General features: G+C 44.6%; 1 protein-coding gene across 2 annotated transcripts; it reads right to left on the bottom strand.

The window, feature by feature from the left end:
• Positions 1-5: 5 nt before the first annotated feature.
• On the bottom strand, positions 6-20,853 carry LOC109853521 (uncharacterized protein DDB_G0287625). Of its 2 annotated transcripts, XM_020425734.1 has the most exons (9): positions 20,647-20,853; positions 20,495-20,563; positions 11,240-11,289; positions 8,321-8,460; positions 7,041-7,256; positions 3,592-4,256; positions 3,267-3,466; positions 3,033-3,195; positions 6-2,880 (listed from the first exon to the last, which is right to left on the bottom strand). In XM_020425734.1, exons 3-9 carry the CDS (start codon positions 11,280-11,282, stop codon positions 1,104-1,106), a joined length of 3,204 nt encoding a protein of 1,067 aa, XP_020281323.1. In that variant the 5' UTR covers positions 11,283-11,289; positions 20,495-20,563; positions 20,647-20,853; the 3' UTR covers positions 6-1,103. The 2 variants fall into 2 exon arrangements, with proteins under 2 accessions (XP_020281323.1, XP_020281322.1); XM_020425733.1 differs by having other exon boundaries at positions 20,495-20,853.
• Positions 20,854-21,086: the final 233 nt, after the last annotated feature.

Raw genomic sequence — 21,086 nt, 5'->3', positions numbered from 1 at the left:
ATGTATAATTTCTTATTTGTTTATTTCGTAAATATCGACATAGTTTTTAAGACAAGGCATACGCTCAGGAAGACTTATTCGCTAGTAATATCTATCAAGATTCGACGATGAAACTTAACGTATACAGTTTTCCGTAAAAACAAAAAAAAAACAAAAAAACATTTATTTCGAATTTGCAATTTATCTTGAACGTGCGCAAAATAGAATATCGCATATTTATTTACAAAAACGGTTCGGATGAAAAAGAAGAGTAATATACATATTCAACGCTTCTCTGAAACTCAAATAGAGAGAGATTTGAATTTTGACGCGGTGTGCATTAACGTCGCAAAATCAAACCGTTATATTAGACTCTATAACGTTTCCGTGGTTTTATCATGTAACATTGCTAAGGGAAAACGTCTGTATCGCATTACGCTACAACACACATTTGCATTGTATTACATTATCATAGTTGCCAAGTAGAATTTCTCTCTAGCGAAGATCTCGGAACGAATCATCTGCGATTGCGGTTATCGTTGGACATTGATCCTGCCGTTATTTTTAGTGTTTGTTTTTTATTCGTGAGTAATGATGAGTACATATCAATATGAATATTAGAATGACTAACATCTCATTGTTACACGTCTCGCGCACACTTTTCCTCGCTGTAAAGCGTTTTTTTTTTTTAAATGATCTCGTCTTTTTTTCTCGCAGTTTAATTTATAATTATAAAAACCTCCTCTCTCTCTCTCTCTCTCTCTCGCGTACTACATTAATACCTAGCTGAATCGTTTACTGATTATTTCCCTACCCTCGGAGCGACGCGACGCGTCGAGGTGTGTCGCGCGTTCTTTGGAATGAAAGACACTGATCATCCGATTGCAACAAGGGCTACAAGTAGTGTCGAAGTAACGTGATGTCTGTTGACGGAAAGTCAGTTTCATAAAAGAAAGAAGAGCGTTTCTTCCGTGAAAGTGTCTTTCCTGTAAGTGAGTCGATCGGTGGCAGTATTAAATTAGTCGTTTATTCTCTCGCGAAGCCAAGGATGATACGCTTCGTGAAAAATTTATATTTTCGAGCGTTTCGTCCTTTGAAGTCTCACATCGTCATTGTGCGTGTCGTCAGTACGCGGTGTATTCCTGCCACGGTCTTTGCTGTCTGTACTGCGCCCCGCTGACCTGTATCGCTTCCGGCGTTCTGTAGTACAACGTTCGGCCGCGGTCGTTATTGATATTCGTCGCCGGCAAAAACTGCGTACTCGGGATGAAAGGTTTTTGTTCCTGATGTTGCGGTTGTTGTTGTTGTTGATGTTGATGATTGGCTCTGGAGAGCTTGTAATTATTTTCGGAAGGTTGTAGCACGGCGTCTCTGCCCAGATGTTGTCGATGAATCGGCAGAACAAATCCGCTCGGCAGATTGGCTTCCTGAATCAGAGTCGGCGTCAGCGCGTCGTTCAGAGTTACGTCGTACTCGCTCTCGGGTATGTCCTGAAGACGATGCGTCACTTCGTTGATCCTCTGCTTGGCTCTGTAGCCAGGTCCGGTGGGTAGATCCTGAAAATCTTCGCTCTTGTACGTCGAACTGTAGATATTCGGCGTGGTCTCGACGGAAGGAAGTCGGGCTTTGTTGCGAACGATCGGTGATCCTGAGGACGTTGGCACGTTGCCAGCGTTCGCGTGCTTGTTGCTCGAGTAGTTCTCCGTCCACTTAGGCGTGAGATTATCTCCTTGATGCCCGCGTGAATCGTACGATTGGTTTTGAATGGAGTATCCTCTGGAGGAATTCGACAGGTTCTCCGTGCCTCTTGAGACTTCCTCTTCGTTCTTCTCTGTCGGTCTTTGTAGCACGGGTCTGGATATCACACTGTCGTAATCCTCTTGCCATTGTTTCTTCTGAGGATCATTCAGAACGGTTTTGTAAGCGTCGTACGGTTGCTTGTTGTCTGGATTCAGGTGTGATTCCTGATTATTGATATTTCTATTGTCTTCTTGTTCCTCTTGCACGTAATAAGTCTTTCGTTCGTTTTCTTCTTCGGTGCTTCGCTGATCACTCAGCACTTCTTCCTCTCTTCTAGGCGGTTGTGACGCTTTAGAACCGACCGGTGATAATCCTCTCGGATTAGGATTACCGCCTCGAGACGGCAGGAAAGGCCTCTTCACTATTCGAACGGTGGTGCGAGGCGGAGGAGAAGACGGTGGCTCTTCCAGCGGTTCGTCATAATATTCCGAGGAGTATTCGTCAGGGTACGCGGCCTGATGATGATCTTGTTCGTTTCTACCGTCTAAGGTAGAAGAAACCGAGTCTCTCTCTTGGTAATCCACTTGTTGAGACGGTCTCTGCGATTTCTCCGACAAGTTTCTCTGATAATCCTGACTGTCACTCATTGCTACGCGACCACCACTTTGCGTTTGAATAGGTCTGGCTGGTCGTTCCGAATAAGATGGCTTCTCCGGTTGATCGGTCACCACGTCTTTGGACTCTATCTCGGACTTATAATGAACGAGCTGTTCCGGCAAGCAGGTCGTTGTAGTCGTTGTGGTAGTGGTTGTTGTAGTCGCTTTCTCAGTTGTTCTGTCGTACGAGCTCGGTCTTCTCGATACCTCCGTGGTGTCTGACAGATCCTTCGATCTCGATCGCGATCGTTCGACGTCTCTCTCGCGATCGAGAAGCCGCGGCGAGTACGGTCGTTCTTGCCTATCGGCATCCTGCGATCTTCCCCGCGAATCGCGATCCGCGGATCTTTCGGGATCCTGCGATCTGCCTCGGTCACGATCCGACGATCCGCGATCCTTGCCGCGATCCCTGCCTCGGTCTCTCTCACGATCGTAATAGCGATCCCTCGAGCGATCTTGATGTGTCCTGAGTCGTACCTCTTCTGGCGGCGAATGATAACGAGTTCTAGAAAGATCGTTAATTCGCTAACTAATATTGTATGATTGTATTTTTTTCGGTCATATACTTTGCATTCTCAAAAAGAGATTAAATCACGCGCTTTACCTACTGTTGTTTTCGCTATATATCAGTTGTCGGTGTCGTTTACGTTACCTTACCTGAAGGGGCGATCCCGATCTCGAGTTTCGTAAAAGTCTCTGTCCCGATCTCTGTCCCTGTACGAGGGTCTTCTTCTGAGCGGTCTTCTTGGCCTAATGTCTTCTAACTCGTCATCGTAATAATCATCTTCCGCCAGATCTGCCGGTCGTCGCCGTGGCTCCTCTTTAATTCAATTTCGACACGTTGAGTTTGAAGAATTCAATCTTTTCAAAGATGTTATCGGTTTTACGTACCTGTTGGTTGCGCAGGAGTGGTTTTGTACGCGTACCGATCTTGCTCCGATATCGGCACCGGTCGTCTAATCTTGGGCGGTGTTCTCGGTCGCGAGTAAACCGAACTGCTTGGCGCAGCCGGTTTCACGAGACCTTCCGAATTCGACGTCGCACTCGCCGAAGGCGCCGCGGATTCCTTATCGTCGTAATCGTCTCGATATCTGGCACGAATAAGACACGATTAATTATTATAAAAATTAATTGTGTACATCACGCATACAACAAAATATCTAAGAGTTTCGATCGTCTTAATAGAATCGAATTCTCACTTCTTTTGTCAGAATACCTTCGATCGTCAACATCCCTGTTTCTTGACTCCGTTCGCCTGTCATACGTATCTGAATCGTCCACCTCTCTCGACGACGATCTGATGACACCCTGGTCTGGATTTCTTCCCCGAGATCTCAAGTCGTCCTCGAGGGGATCCCTCAGTCTGGGAGGCTCTCTTCTGTTTCCTCTGCTCGAGTACCTTTCGCGATCTCTATCGTCTCTACCGCGCGGCGGTGGCGGTGGCGGCGGCGGCGGCTCTCTGTCCCGGAAGTCACGATCGCGGTCCCGATCCCTGAAGTCGCGATCTCTCCTGTACTTCCGGTCGTCGTATTCGTATTCATCTCGGCCGGCGAAGTCCCGCGGACGACCGTACTCGTCGTCGTAATAATCCTCGTCATAATAGTCGTAAGGTCTCCTTCTTGTCGGAGGAGGTCTTCGTCGGGAAGCAAGTCTGTCGCGTCCCGGTCGACTGGTCGACGCGGTGACCGGCGCTACCGTCGTTGTGGTCGTGGTTGTTGTCGTGGCGGCCTGATAAAGAGCGTCGTTTCTGTGCCAGTATTTTTTGGAATTGGCGCAGTCGACCTCGGACACGAAGTGACAGATGAAGGTCTTTTGGTCGAACGCCGTGAAGTTGGCGCACAGGAAGTCGTAGCGAGTGCCGAAGAGACAGTGATGGTAGACCTTGAAGCAGAGAGACGCATAATGATATAAAAAAAAAAAAACGATTGCGCGCGACACGTTCGCCATGCGCTGCTGCGCGAACGGAATTCCAAGAGTAACGTCATTAATCGTCGTTGCTATAAGACGATCATTAAGAATACCGAATGGATTTTGGCGAAACGGCACGAGCGTTTACGAAATCGAATCGATCGATGGGTGAAAGCGGCCGACGGCAAATCGGCGCCCGCCGTCAAACTTTCGAGATTTTTTAAACGGCATTTGGATCGAATTTCTGGCATCGTGTCTTCGCGACGTCGCGAGATTCGTCGTCGTGTCGTCGCCGTTTTCTGAAATAAAACAAAACGTCGACGACGCAACGGCGGTCTAACACACTTTTCACTGCAAACGAGCGATCTTACCGCACGTAGCTTTCACACGGCGCGGTTCTGCGCGTGTGCGTGTGTATATGTGTGCGCGAGCGCGAATATAATTGCACCCGCTCGCGTAAATGTGCATTCTGCGGTGCCTCACGCACGATGCTCGCGTTTGTGTGCGAGGCGTTTGTATTATCTGGAACGCACAAACGCCCGTGAATTATCTGAGAGGAGGGAGAAAAATTATCTGGAAATCATTCAGAGCACATCCTTTCGGCAAGCGTTTGGCATCGTTTCGCCGAGATTCTCCGTGTAAAGAAGAAGTTGGCTCGTCTCCTCCAATAATAGATCGTGAATCTTACTCAACTCGCCATGCAAATGTCAGACGATCATCGAATGCCTAATCGCGTCTAATGAGACTCACGCGCATATGCGGCTTGGAGTTAATCTCAGTGCAGTTAGAGAGTCTCTGCAACTTCTTCGACACAAAGTAGATATTATCTTTCAATGTTGTTTTTTTTTTTTTTTTATCTTCTAGTCCCGGACGTACAATTACATTTATTTCGCGCGTGCGTTCCTCAGTTTGATTAATTGTTTTGAAGTTTTTTTGAAAAATTAAAAAAAAATTTAAATTTTATCTTCTAATCGTCGCGCGATTACGTGTATAACAATTCCTCGGGAATTCACGTTTTACGACAGTTTCGACTGCGCGAGGAATTTACGGTGAAAAGTCCGACGAAGTAAAACGCGCTCGTCGGGAACTTCCTTTCAGAGCCAGATGCGGAAAACGAATCGCGGTTGTTTGCATGAGAACTAGCGCCGGAATTATTCAGAGCGCGTCCTTCTTTATATCTTACGAGAAAATGCCTTTTCGCGCGATCTTCTCGACGTTCAACGTCGGTCGAACTACGAACTCCTCGTCGCCGAGGATTAATCGTTGAGAATCGTTCAACAAATTCGCCCGAGGCCGCGAAAAGGCGTGGAAGAAAATAATCCGAGGTAATTGCGAATCATTTCCCGGCAGGAAGCCCGCGGGACGGATATTAATTGCTCATTTCCCAATTTCTCTTTCGCGACAAAAAACTTTTGCGCGATGACGTAAAAATTTGCGTATTTCTTGCGCAGCCTTATGACGAACCTTAAATATATTTGCATGACAATCGTCCATTCGTTCTGCAGCACCGTGAAAATGATCGATAAGAAAACCGAGCCGAGAAAAGGGGAGCTGCTTTGCACAACTTTGCAATCGCTTTCACAATTCTAGGATTCGCGCGCACATGAATCGCACGCGCGCGGTCAGGGACGAGAAGCGTAGCGGACCACGAAAGTCCTCGTAAGGCTTCTTTTCGCAGTGACCTTGTTATTACGATCTCGGCAAAAGATGTTTTTCACTTTCAATATCGATTTCTACTTTCGGTTGCTCTTACAATCCACACGCGATACACATTATTGAAAGATTAATCGATTTGCGGATCGGATTACTCTCGACAATTTCTGATCTGCTGTCACATCGTGGTGAAATTTTGTATATCTCGATTGATATAAATCGCCGTTACTTTGTTTTGCAAAGTTTTATTTAATCGCAGTCGATTATCGTCGGGATAGTCTTCGTAATCGACCTAATGCGAACGTGCAAAATCGTCGTGAAAAATCGGTGTATCATAGATATTACGTTACGTATCTCATGCGTCTGCCAGCCACGGAGTTATGATAATTATCGCGCTCGTGTGTGTACGATAATTACATCAGGACTGTAATTTGATTTCGTCGAGACGGACGACGTTGAAATGAATTCGCGTCGATGATTTCTCAATCGTTTTCACGGGAATCCAAACCGGGATTCGCGCGGTGAAACGATCGCTCTTAGCAATGATGATTGGTAAAAGTGTACTCAATCTCGATACGCGGGCAATTTTTTTGCGATCCGCATCCCGTTCGAGATGAGAACTCGCTTTCGTTCGCGTTCGTGTCAATCGCTTATCAATCAATCCTTCGGATCGACGTCGACGACCGTTCCGATGTAATATCGTATCGTCGGAAATATCAGGCGAACTCGAGGATCATTGACACCTCGGATCATTGACACCTGTTCGTTGCGCGAAAGATGTACCAAGCTGTGTCAGATCTTTCTTTAGAATCTCATTCAACCGACGCCTGACTTCCGTCTCAGCATCGGTTCTTTTTGCCGGCGAAATAATACCTCAGGCTCTCGTTCGCTCAAATTGCAGACGTGGAAACGCTAATAAACGGATTTTAATCGGCGCTGACGCGCGCAATGAACATCTTCCGATGTAGAAGGCATTTAATTTTTTTTTCCTTACAAACATATGTTTTATTGATGTTTTTCCGAAGGAGAAAAAGTAGGAAAAAAGAGAGAGAGAGAAAGATTAAAATGTTATTTCTACATTGTAAGTATCATTAAATAAATCACCTGACATTTGTGCGGCACGCTGGCGTAGAACCCATCGTGCAGACCGTCGCATTTGAAGTCAATATTCTCCGGTATGCTATTATAGAACGGATAATCACTGAGATTGTAACCGTTCAACTCGCGCGGTAAATTCGGGTCCCATATGTAATCGATTTGCGGTATTCCCGTCAAGGTGTGCCCGGTCGTTCCGTTGGTTTCGGTCGCGACCGTTGTCGTCTGGAGGAAAACAAACACAGAATTACAATAATAAACTTTTCCACACACACACACACACACACAATTGCTAAGCGAGATCAAGAATCTCAAAAATTTTCAAAATTTTTCCAACAAACACGCTTCTACGTCAGTGCTGTGTAAAAACGGCTTTCATTTCCTAAGCGGAAAACATGATCGATTTTGCTGTAATAATAATTTCCGTATTGTCTTCTGCGGAAAAGCGTGTCCGACAGACCGGAATCTGATAGAAAAGTTATTTTACGCTTGAGAAAGCCGCAATATAAATGTTTATAAGCAGCGATGAGCAGCGGCTTCGATTTGATGATGTCACGTGCGCGCGTTTTGTGTGTGAAGGTGAACCTGTCGCTCGTTCGAGTTTTAACGTTAATTGATCTGACACCGAACTATTAACCGAAGTGGCGTCTCCGCGCACCCCGATGACGAGTTAGTTGACGTATCGAAATAGATTTTTATATAGCGCGCGCACAAGCCACCCTTGTGATTCTACAATGTTTTATATCCGGTTTTATTTACGCGCGTCGCCATGTGCGACGGTGCGCGAGTCTTTCTTTTTACTCGCGAGCACAAACGACGAGCTGACGAAATCGGGTTTTGGTACACGTGTAATTATGATCGTCGTGACCACGGCAAATCAATTTTGCAATAAAGAACGATAAACGATCGCGGTCTCATCCGCGTCACGTCGCGCGAATACGAACACGATCTCTCAATCTGGAACAGAGATTGAAATAATTGTAATTTCGATCGAATAGCGATTTATAAAGTGGAACAGAAACACTTTTTTACGCAAGACGCGCACATTGTTTTGTCCGTAACGTCGAGAAATTACATTCATTAAAAAAAAAAATTCTCATTACGCGGATTTCAATCTCTATATTCGCGTTACAATGTAACATTGATAAATCATACATTGTTTTCGAGATTCGTGTAATTATACATTACGTCGTTAAGAATTATATTCATAACATTAGAAAACCAGTTACGCGCCGCCTTGTAATTTATTACACACGCGGCAATCGTGTCGTAAGCGTTTGTATACGTACTTCCGAACTCGTATTGTTATTTTCTTCCTCCCGAGGCTCCTCGGTGGTGGTTGTCGTCGTGGTCGTCGTCGAGGTTGTCGCGATTTTGAATTTCGGCCTGGTCTTGAGCGCTGCGGAGACCGCGTGGACCAATAATAATCCTAAAATGTATAAAACAAAAAACAAACGGAAGATCTCATTGAGAATCGTCGAGATTTAAAAAGACCCGCGCGATCCTCACGATCGCGAAACCACGATCTGGGAAAGCAATCGTGCATGTGGGTAAATAAATACAGGTCTGATCGCCCGAGGGGCATTGATGGCCCTGATGAGTCGTCTGGTTACATTAAGGAAAAAGGCCACGCATCCGCGAATTACGTAAATCGCGGAGAAGAGCGTCGGTGTTGCAAAACCTGGACGAGAAGTGTGGTGAGAACCCTACGTAAGTGTTGCAATTTTCTCTCGCCGTGTGCGAGTGTGCATTCGGTTAGGTAATTGTTTCTCAAACGGATCAAGGCTGTCTATTGATCGTTTCCCTTACACGTTTTGTTGTTGATTTTAGATCTACATACGAGCTACATATATATATATGACATAGACTTGTGATATACCGCATCAATCTCGGCGTCCGTTCTTCGAGGGTCGCTTTCACTTCTCACTCGCTCTTTGATTCGTTTAATTCTTATTAGTTTTACCTTCAGTCTTGTTTTATTTATTTTATATGTTTTATATTGTGTTTACACACGTAGTTTACAATGGAAGGGAAACGATATTTACAACTCTCCGTGCTACTGAATCACACTTGACTATTTTGAAGTAGTTCAAGGCTATTTCGAAGACAGATGAGAGATGTAAGAAATTAGTTTGCGACCAAGTTCATTATTGGATCAAGAGTTGCTTTGCCGTTTATCCAACTTTTCCGAAGTCGCATGTTTTATTAGTAAATTTACTGGAAATTCAATTTAATCAATTTAATTCGTGTAAACACACGTTGCGCGATCTTTCAGGGTGAAAAAAACTACAAGAAGACTTAATTCACCTCCAACTTAAGCAGCAATCAGTTTAGAATGTAGTTGCTGCTCGGGTGACCGACTAAAAATTTTTTACATGTATTATAATCGTCGTTTTTACGGTCGTTCGCGCTGTGTCTCGCAATCGTTTCTCGCGCGCGTTTCTCGCTCCCGTGATTTTCGATACGATTCTCGGAGCGTGGCGCTCGCACATGCGGAAAAACGCGTTCGCGCCTTCGCGTCGCGGCGCGTTTAGGAAGGCGGCGGCTTTACGAACCGGAAAGTGGATGTCCTCGAAGGTGATGTTGAAAACTCTGTTGTAGGCCCGGTGACCGTATAACGGAATCATATACTTTTCCCGGGCCGCGCGATCGATAACGAGCGTTCCGCGGCGGGTCAGCGTTGCATAAAAATAAATTATGAGAACGCGCTCGCATTCCGTTTGTGGGAAATGTTAACGTGGGCGTGCCCTCTCCCCCATAAACGGCAAATCGGATTCCATGACGAAACCGCCGCTTTACTATACCACCGTGTCTGCGGTATAAACAAATTGCCTCATCCAATTGTCTGTCGGCGACGCGGAGTCTCGCTATCGAATGGGAATGATCTGACATTTTGCTCCTATACGAAGGGCGTGAACCGACACCCTTCTTTATCCCGGTGCGAGATGATTCTCGTTAAAAAAAAAGCAGTTACGCCGCAAAACGCAATTCACACGTTGTGCGCGAGCGGAGTTCGACCTCCGGATGCGTCTCGATAATCAAACGTTACTTGCGCTCATTCCTGTAAGTTAGTGTACGCGTTCCTAATTGTCGTAAAACTTTTACGATGTCGTAAGAAACACGAAGGTCTCAATTATTTTGTGACTTTTAAGCGGAGGTCTTTTAAAGATCTCAAACCGGAGACGAGAGACCAAAATGTCAGAAAACATTCTAACAAACGCTTACGCGGTGTCGCATGACCGATTCGAAACGTTCGAGTGGGCTGAGTTACGGACTGAGTTGAATTCGCATTTGTATTTGCCGCGAATAGAAACGCGAAGAAAAATTTCTTCTGTCACGCGCCAACCTACGTGGAATTCCATTTTTTTTTTTTTTTAATCGGATCCCGAGCTCTTTCTTGTCGCGATAAAACGACACTAAAGCTTCGGATATCGCCCAAGTATCTCGCGTTCCGAGTTTCGGACACTTAAGATTACACACTCGTCACACAGAGACAAAGGAGACGGGTCCTCTTGACATTCACGACGACGACGGGTCCCCCCTTTCTTCGTGGAATCTTTCTGTAAATCGTTTTTGCATACAACTATGGATGCAGCGCGAATACCAAATGCGTTTTGATACACGATGAAAGATGAATATTTTATTTTTTTTTTCAGTCAACGAACGGTTCTCTTCTGCTCGGTTCTCTCTTTGTTTCGAATCAACTCTGAAGTATATTTTTCACAAACTTTTAATTAACGTCAAAAATGGAAGTGGAGACGAGATAATACGAGAGGAAAATCTTTGCTTCTCTCTCGTACGCGAAACGGCAAAATCTCTTCTCCGAAGCGGTCGAAACTTTTTCTGTCAAATATCTATTAAATTTCGAATTCTCCTCGCGTATCGTTTATCCCCGAATCCGTTCGTTCGTTACTCGTGAAAGGTGGAAATCGCAATATCTGTGCGCGATGTAAAATCTTTGAAAGTGTGGAAGGTCGTCCACTGTCTCTCTCTCTTCTCCGACATTCCTCCCGTCGGAAAGTTCCAAAATACGAAAGGACGCGTCACGGGAGACCGCGTGAGCGCACAAGGAAATTCCTTTATTTACGGAGCGATAAACAGGATTTGAAGAAATAGTAGAAATCAAGTAAAAGTAAATTCCCTGCTGACAAGTCTCGCTCTTCGGCGGAGAATCGCGAAACGGAGAATCATCCTCCGATGATGCTTACCGTACAGAGCGAGCAGCAGCAGCCGCCATCGTTTCTCCCGCATGTTGGCACTGCAACAAACGAATTAATTATGTTAATTAATAGAATTAGTTCGCGGTTTGTGTTCTGGTTTAATTAAAAGATAGAGGATCAAATCCCTTAACGTACAAAAATGAAAACTAATAATTACTAATTAATAATTAATCTTTCCTACATGTTTGAATAATTAAAATCTCAGTATTTAGCGCGATCAAGCATTTTATTTGAGTATTACAGCGACTAATTGCGTCCTTGGCTGTGTGATACGTAATTTCGCATAATTTTCGTTAATGGAGTTCGCAACCTTGGAGTTTTGCGCCACGCTTTTTGGAAACGTTAATCTTTTTTTTTTTATCGGAAATCTTTACGCAAGACGTGCCGGGGACAAGAGAGATTTCTACCGTTGCGAAATGTTAGTCAAATTCCTCGGGGTGTCAAGTGGCAATTGCACGGCACCGTGCACAGATGATCAAAGCGGCGCCTTAACACCGCCGCGGCGTAGACTCGCGAGCATATGGGAACGGATAGGGAACTTTCTCTGTGCTGTCACACCACCGCTAACCATATAATGCAAGGATAATGCGAGAGTTATATAAATGTGCGATCACGTAATATCGGGTGTGATAGTCGCGGCTCTGTGAGCGTCTAATTATATTAGTCTCTATTGATGTTCTCGGAACATGCGCACATCCGAAGAAAGATGCTTGAAGCATCGCTCGCGAGAGAGATAGATTCTCAACGCGATAATCGCGTGATATATCCTTAGATTCGGTAAATCGGATAATTGCGCGCGATTTTTACAGTTGGTTTTTTTTACAGTTGATGATTATTCTAGGTTTTTTGTTTTTCTTCTTTCTCTGGAAAGTCACGAATTCGGGCGCGTTGCTTTTCAAAATTTTCGAATCTCGCGTCGTGAAACTTTATTTACGACTAGAAAACACACAGCGTCAATTATTATCTTCGCTAGAAGTGAGGACGACCTTGATTTTTTTTTTGGCAGTTTTGAAGGGGGATAATTCATTTTCGATAGATAATAAATGCGCTCACCGCGCACATAACATTTTCAGATTTTACATTTTTATCTGGGGTAGTGAAAGTAACCTTGCAACTTAGTCAGTATCGCATTAGATTGCCAATCTTGGACTTGATGCATTTATACCATGAATGTACCACTATGCACCTGTTACGATTCGTACAATTTGCAGTCACGCGGATAATGAGATTTGAATCGCGGCGTGTAATCCTTTCGTTTGAAAAAAAAAAAAAAAAAAACACATCGAGATTATACGAAAAAACTCTTTATCGAGTTTTCGGTTGTTGATACAAATTAATTATGACGAGACTCGAACGGGAAAAAAAATTGTTTCTCTTTTTTTCTTCCCCGTAATTTCCGACGTATTCCGACGTTTCCGTCGTTAATTAAACCGAAAGGCGCCACCGGCTTCTCTCGAACGTAAGTAAATACAAACTCGCTCTTGTCAGTTTGCGCACAGAAATGTGGGACGTTCGAGCCGAGCGTGCACACGCGGCTGCGCCGTACACGCTCGCATTAATTAAACGCTATCGCGCTCCAGTTCTCATGCCGGATTCTTATCGTTTCTGTAAAAGTAGGAAAAAAAGAGATAGGATGTGCGCCTCTCGCCGGCTGTAACTGCACAAGACTGCATTATTCGGTTACACAAGTTTTCGCAATTACGCCTTTTGTCTGTGTCACAAATGTGAACGAGTTCTCAGGCGCGCTGTGGGAAGCGCCGCCTCAAATTACACAGGACCTTATCCGGAAGCTGCGGAAAAAAACCTACGCGCTGGATCTTTAAGTAATAAAATCTATGAATAATAAAATCTCTGAATATTCAACACGGAGATCAGATTCGTCGTTCTGCTGAATTATTTATCGCATTTTGTAATCGGGTGAGTTTGACACTTGTGTGTACTTTACAATTCGCATTTTCAACACTTGCCAGAGAAAAACATTTTTCCCGATGTTAAACCGGACTTGAACAATCGTTTTTTTTACAGCCTGCAACGAGCATCGCAGATGTAATATTTATGCATGCGTGTAACAGACTCCTGATGTTATCGCGCTGAAAATATTGTCTAGAGAAGAGACTGCTTGCTAGTTTGTTATTGAATATACGGGAAACACGCGAGACTGAGATACGATCTCTCAATAGATTTTTATCTCGGATCGAACGGTTTCCTTGTCGGAGATGTCTTCTTTTTCATCGAGTCGCGCCGGAACGCGTTGCCCGTAACGTTACCTTACGGTAAATTACATTACGTTACGGCATACACGTAACGGTCATCCACGCGCTCGCGAAAGGTCACCGGAAGTGATGACTGGTACGACTAGTTGATTGATTCAACTTCTTAAATCGGATGGTGACAATAAAAGGTAAACTTCAAAGATCCACCGCCTCTTCTCTGTTTGAATAACTTGAGAATGTTCGAAAGGTAAAATTGAAAACATCTCTAATCAGTGTTTTAAATCTTTAATTAATTAGTATCGATGTTTTTGTTTTTTTATCAAAATATTCCTAACAAAGAAATATTCCAAAACTATTTTTATGTTTTTGACTTGAAAAAAAAGTTTTTTGTAAGAACAAATAGCGAACTACACACATGCATCTTTCCGGTCGCTGTGGACAAATTTTTCACGCAAACAACAAGACGCGGTTGTAAAACCCGACGGCCTTCAAAAGAACACGGTATGTCGAACTCGTGAGTTCTTATTTCTTTCGAGCTTAGCCATCGAATACTCCGGGAATAATACATCAAGTAAGCAACAAAGAAAAAACACGATATTTAAAACGACGGAAACCTGATTTTTAAAACTTCATCGAAAGATGATACCAAGATAGGTGTGTCGTGTCTAGACAATTCTCGCGACATTTTGTTTGTTTTTTAAAATATATCTCAATAAGAGATTGTTAAAAAACAGTTTTGCGAGATTAATGTAAATTCGTGTCACACGAGCAGACTCCGAAAAAAAGAAATGTACAAGTGGTATTTTAGGCAAGAGATTGTGCAACTGGTTGCGAGATTTAGCAAGCACCTATAACGACATTCGAATTTAAATGTTACGTAATGTAACTGCTGGTGACTGACATTTAAAATTTATCGAAGTCCGTGAGATAAAAATTTTACTTCAGAGGAACTAATTTTTTTCTGTTCGCAACATTTTTAACGTCAAACATTAGAGGCAACGATTAGAAAAACAAATGCACGAATCTGTGCGATGAAACACACCGTAAAAGTACCGCTTATCTGTGTGTAACAGAAACTTTTTTTCTAACAATCCTCCGAAGAAAGCAGTTGGTCAGATCGCGGAAAGCGGAATTGTATCTCGTAAAACGGATCTGCTTAAAATTAGATGCGGATCCGGCAGTTCAACAGATCGATCACCGCTTCTCCTCTCGCCATTCTAATCATGACGCTCGTGCGAAGATATTCGTTACATTACAGTTACAAGCATCGGCTCGCCTTGTAAGTAGAAAGTGCGTGATTGTGCAAGGCAAACATATGCAGAGCAAATGTTAATAATTGCAACAGGAGCTATTGGTCGCGCGTGCGCGTAAGAGAAGTATCCTTTGTAAATTAACTAGATTACTATCTAGTTTTAGTACGTGTGTGTGTGTGTGTGTGCGTGCGTGGAGAATGAAACGTTGAACTTGCTTGGACGAGAACCAGGGCCGCATGGTTGAATTTCGGAACCGCGCGTGCAAACGTTGCGTCGAAAGCGTAGAAACAAACACGTCGGCACATCGATCTTCCGACGTTTTCCTCGCGAATGCATTTTTGCACGAGTCATTTCATGTTTAAACACAGAAAACTGCTTTAACACGCAAAATTGATCCACATCGAGGACGCAACTAGAGCGAAAACATTTTGCGATGTTACCGTGGTGAGAAGCGCGTCAAATAAAATGTTAAATTAAGTTTGAACACAGCCGATAATAGTTTGTGAAAACAATGTAACGAAGAATCTGGAATAGGTGTATCTTTTTTTTTTTTTTTTTTGCGCGCGCGTGTACACGGCCAATAGAAAGTATTTACTCGCCGGCGACGGTCTCTTCTCTTAATTTTGCCGTGATTTTATTATACTTTTCACTAAGTGTTAGATGTTTTCTTTTAAAATGCTATAATTTTAGTTAGTTCTCCTCTTATCTCGCCGGCACATCGCGTTTCCGAGCTTCCGTTCTGCCACCAGACCGATTTCTCCTATTAGAATTTAGAAATTCTTGCACGATATTCCATTTATGAGCTTTCCGCGAGGGTAGTGTTTCGCTAATTTTACGCCACGTGCCATAAGCGTATGTATTTGCTAATTTACGTGTAAAAGGAATTACATCAAATGTCTTCCTTGTGGCGGAAAGAAATTTAACGAACAAACACTTTCGCGCGAACCGCGAATGGCTTTCGATTGTGATAATAATTTGGAAATTAGCTTCCAACGCTCACGTACACATTTTCACGGGAGGGGAGCATTTACGTTTCAACGCACGCTCGAATGATCACGGAATTAAAGCAATCGGACTCGTTTACCATAAAGCAACCGCTTGCGCAACAAAGCGACGTCGTCAATAGATAATTTTTTATTCTTATCTAATATCTTCTCAATTCCCTTCTCTCTTCCCCATCTAATTCTGGCATTCGAAATGTGTCCTGTTCTCGGGTTTGGAATCAATTAAGTACGTTCGCGTATCAAACTGTCAGCGAGCGACACACTCGGGAATTCGCCTCGGTCGAGCGTTTCGGTCGTTCTTGCCAATCGTCGTCGAAACCGGAGAACCGGCTGCGCTGGAATAAATAATTTCACTCTTGGCTGCGAACGAAATTTATTCGACCGTAAAGCATCGTTTGCGTCGTTTTACCAACTCATTGTGTAAGATACGACAAATATACGCACACGGAGATGTTATCGCGGTAATATAGTGGTCGTTGAAAAAAGTGATTGAAAATCGCGTGTTATCAAAAATTCGCGTGGTAAAAGTCTAAAACGCTCTTATCCGAATGTGTGTACGCGCGTGTGTACACGCGATTCCACGGATCGGCTGTTAGATTAATATTTCACGTGATTAATAATTCAGCACGCTTCATTACAAGGTCTTTACGTAAGAGCGAGGTGCTAATATCGCTCGATAGACGCCGTTCTGATTCTCAGTCGGCGAAACTGTGTATTCGAAAGTTATTATTTAAGAGACAGGCGCGCGAAAGAGTGAAAAATTGGATGAACACACACACACACACAACCGTTTCGTTTTCTTACGAATTTCTCCCTTAAGAAGAGGCTCCCCCGTGGTGTAATTAGCGCGATTAATGTGTCGTGAAGCCGGCGCGTTGCCGGCGTCGTCTATCGCCGACTCTTCCTATTCCGTGCGAACGATTGTTCGTTAGAGAGACGGGAGAGCACACAATGTGAAAGACCGATGGGGGTTTCATATAAGAGATATTTTACGGTATGGCGCTTCCTACCTGTGCATACTGCAAATTTCACCGCGTACATTGCAACTTTATTGCTTCGAATTGCTCCGGATCTGTTACGTGTAAAACCGAGTTAAAGAGAGAGAGAAATTTTCAGGCCTGAATGTTATTTGTGTCATTTTTGATCAATTGCGATCTTACACGGACTTGGTTTATTATTTTCGCCGCGAAATTTTTATTGCAGAATAAACGGACGTCTATTGAAAGTAGACACTCTCGCAACGTGTCGTCGCGCGTCTCGTGCAAACGAGGTGTGACATACTTTTTACTTCTTGACGCATTCGGCCGCCGGTCTGATTATCTTACTACGAAAGCGATGGTCAAATTTCGTTTTGTCCCCGGGCGAAAAAAGCATCGCGAAGGCTTTCCAAAAGTTGTTGTTTGGTTCTTATCTTTCAAAAAATTGCTGCGTGTTTGTTTCTCAAATACATTCGCGCGAAGAGTGACGTTGCGTGTTCGTTAAAAAATATATTTGGAAAAAGTAATGAGAATCGTCATTTGTTAATTGTCGTCAATAGCAAAACGAACGTCTCGAAGAGACGATTAAATCTTTTAGCGGTAATCGTCATCAGATATCATAGCAACGCTCGAAAAGAAATTAATATTCCCTCATTAATTCGCGTAACATTTACCGAGCATTAAATTAAACTCACATACACACCGAATGAATAAATACACACGGAGGCTTTTTATTAATGATCCTTCGGCTTGATAACGATTAGCGGTAACTTATTGCGCATACCGTTATTCTTCGCTTGGCGAACGCCTACGCGCCAGAATTCTACATAATGTATGCATGTACGAACATTCTCCCGGGCTAATGTACCTTCTCCCGTACTGTTCTCTCAATTAATTTATCAATCCCCTTCACCGTGAATGCGATTATCTTCCGACGATTCGCGAAGAGTAGCCGACTATGCGAGACACCGAATATCGGGACGGTAAACCTGTTGGAAAGATTGAAATTTTTATTCACCTACGCAGAGAAACCGTTCACATATTTTTGCTTGAAGGATACTCGAATAATTAACTTAATCTCGCGAGGGATTAAAGTGGAGAAAACTTTTCTACCTGAACGTTTTTTTTTTTCATCGCAACAATAAAATCGTTCCAATCAATCATCGTGTTGCTTAAATGTGAATCCGCTCGAGATTTACGAGCGGATCGTGACGAAATTTCGCTCGATCTCTGTCGCGAATCACGCCGTATTGACCGTAAAGCTATCCGGGCGTTCGATTATGGCGAAGTCCGTTCGTTTATTTTTCCACCAGCGTATCGGGAGAAAGCCGACCGCCGCCGCCGCTGCCGCTCGCGCTCGCTCGCGACGACGGACATGGGCTATGTCGTAACGCCGCCGCCGCCGCCACCGCCACCGCCGCGCTGTGCAATATTGTTTATGAAAAAGATCCCGCAAAACGCGGCAGCACATCGGCACGTGCTGCTGCCGTATTGCCGCCATCGACGATCGCGTCCATCGGCGCCAAGAAAATGGGCCGACCGCGTGGTTATGAAACGTTTTTTTTTTAATTACGTAACGACGGAGGTTGATCGCGCGCTGCGAAAATTCTTGCGCGAATTGCGGTCTCGCCCGCCGTGGGTGTTCCGTTTGCACCGGGAACCATATGGATGCGCTTCGTTCGCTTGCGAATGATAAAAAAAAAAAAAGAATCTGCGCGGGCAAGAAAGAAGAGCGGCTGAAATATCGCGGCGACGCGATTTCTCTAATGATATAATTTGTTTTGTTGAAATTGAGCGTTTCGAGAGAGAGAGAAAGAGAGAGAGACCCGGTAAAAATACGTGTCGCGCAGTTTGGTCACAAGAAGCGAGGAGAGCGCGCTGGTATTTTAGTTTAGAAAAAGGGCGGGTCTCTCTCGTTAAGAAGAGCAAGGCGTGTCGCGCGCAAATTAAATTCACTTTCGAACGTATATACAATCGCCTCCGCGGAATCCGTCGATTGAAAGTGAACGTGGTGGACGCGTTAGGAGAGAACACGCGCTAGAACGAGACGACGAACTAAACATCGAGAGCAAAAGCGAAGGAAAAAGTGAAAGAGAGAGAAAGAGAAAGAGAGAATGGTTGATTGAGGTGTATATATCGTCGAGGTTACGGAAAATTCACTCCGGTTAATCGATAGGCGAAGTCGACGATTTGATACGAGGCGAATTCTCGATTTAGATAAACTCGCGATATTGAACGCAGCGATTTATTGCAAAACGCTATCGCGACTCGATTCTAGAGACACTCGAGAAACGTTCCGTGTTCTGTAAAGCCCTCGGCCAGGCCTGTGCAATAATTAACAAACTTTCTTAGAATATAAATAAGAAGCAAAAACTCCTCGTAAAATAATCGAACGATAAATCTCTGCGTGAGGTATGAAATAAAAACCAATTTATTGGCACTCGCAAATTCCGTCTGGTCATCGTGCTGATTAAACGACGATTTCAAATCGTCAGATAATTGTAGTTCGTTTTCAGGATCGCGGCCCTCGACGAGAAACGATCCTCTCTCGCGGTTTCACGCTAACGACGTGTGATTTGTTTCCTGCTTGATAAAACTGGAATAAATTACCGCAAAACCGACCGACGAAAGTGTGTTTGTTGTTGAATACGATTCGCTGGTGCGCACCAGCGTGCGTGCCCCCGTTGCGTGCGCGACGCTACATACGCGTCAGAGATGTGTGCGTCCGTCGTCACACGTGTGCGACGACGCTTCTTCAGACCGCGAACAAACTCTCTTCTCGCGATATTCTTCGACGGGCAGTGAGATTAGAAATTCGTGACTTCGCTGGAACTGAAATGCCGCTTGGCACGGGAAATTGCGCGAAAAGTTGCGCTGTGTTTTTTTTTTTTTAGGCGGAATTCCGTACGCTCGCGCGCGCGGGCGACCCTTTCGATTTCGCGCCTCCGATCGACTCTCGCGATCGAGTCGTTGCACGCGCGAATGGAAAGTCGGATGTGGCAAATTCGATGATAAAACCAGTTCGCTCTCGTTGTCATTGCTATCGAGATGCAAAAACGACCGCGCGAGCAGGAAGGCGCACAGGATGCGACAGGCAGCGAAAGTCCTGTCTTTATTGCGGCTCGGCGCGACTCGGTTTAACGCTCGCGCTCCCTTACTTTTGCAGGTTCTTTTCTCGACACAGTCGGATGGATCTTGCTCATCAGCTGCGCGTTATCTCTGTTTCTTAGAGAATAGCAAGCGTGTGCGTGCGCAAATGAAAAGAAGAAATGGAGTTTCACTTTTAACGCTAATAGATTTCTCGAAACTTTTTCTTCGAGCGTTATTGCGTGGGCCAATGTGCACGAACTGTCGCAAGCGAGAACAATGAGAATATTCTGGCCGCGAGCAAAGAGTAGGGAGGAACTGTCTAAATAAACACTGTGATTAGAGGCCTGTGGTGTTAGGCAATACAAAATTTCACTAAATTCGCCCGAAACGTCACGCGGCGCGTTTTTGCTGCTTTCTTTGCGTATATACGGCAAGACACGTAAAAATACACTGTAATTGCACGCTCTGAAAATTTAACAGAATCTATCGCGCCGATCGCGAAACACGCGTATGTGATTTCTCCAAAATGCACGTAAGAGATGGGAGAGAAGCGAGGTATCGCGTCGAGAGGGTGTGAAAAATTTATAATTTTGTTTCTATCACCGTTCAAACTTCTTCGATTATGCAGCTTTACACACGGGTGAGAGCGGGGAATGTGTGATTTACAGCGCGACGGTGCGGATGAAAAAAAAAAAAAAGATCAAACCTGTCTCTCTCGGCTCCGCTGGTTCTTCGCTAATCCCTCATGAAATCACCGTCCTCACATCGACTGGCACTTGAAAATAAAAATTAAAAAATTGCAAATCCACACGTAAGTGTATGTGATACTGTGCAATTAGAAAAGACGGACGAAAGCACCTTCGTGGAACTGAACTGACGTCGCGGTCCGGGAAATGCCCGTTTTTTTTTTTTTTTTTTTTTTTCAATGTTTCGCGCGGAACCACGGACAAGACGATTTTTCGGGTGCGGGGCGAGATCGCGGCGATCGGTCCGGCCAGAAGACTGCGCGATGGAAGTGGAAAAGCCACCAGCAGGAGCGTTGCGCTCCGACCACCATCGTCTGATGGAGAGCTTTCTACGACCGACGACAAGACAAGGAGAAGGGAGTCGAGCGGCGCATTGGCGTATTTCCGGACCCCGTTCGGACATTGGCGTAAAACCTCCTTGGTCGAGGGACTTAAGGCCCCGAGAGAAAGGCAGCGACAACGTAGGCACGTAGACGGACACCTGCGTCGCCACCTGACAGAACAAGACGCCCGTTCGCACAAACCCGTCCGGGGGTCCCCCGAAAGCGCTCG

This window comes from Pseudomyrmex gracilis, unplaced genomic scaffold (genome assembly GCF_002006095.1).
Source record: "Pseudomyrmex gracilis isolate BER0280 unplaced genomic scaffold, ASM200609v1 scaffold_50, whole genome shotgun sequence".
In the NCBI taxonomy this organism is placed as follows: domain Eukaryota; kingdom Metazoa; phylum Arthropoda; class Insecta; order Hymenoptera; family Formicidae; genus Pseudomyrmex; species Pseudomyrmex gracilis.
Note: the sequence above shows the minus strand (reverse complement) of the source record. Positions and strands in the feature narration are given on the sequence as shown.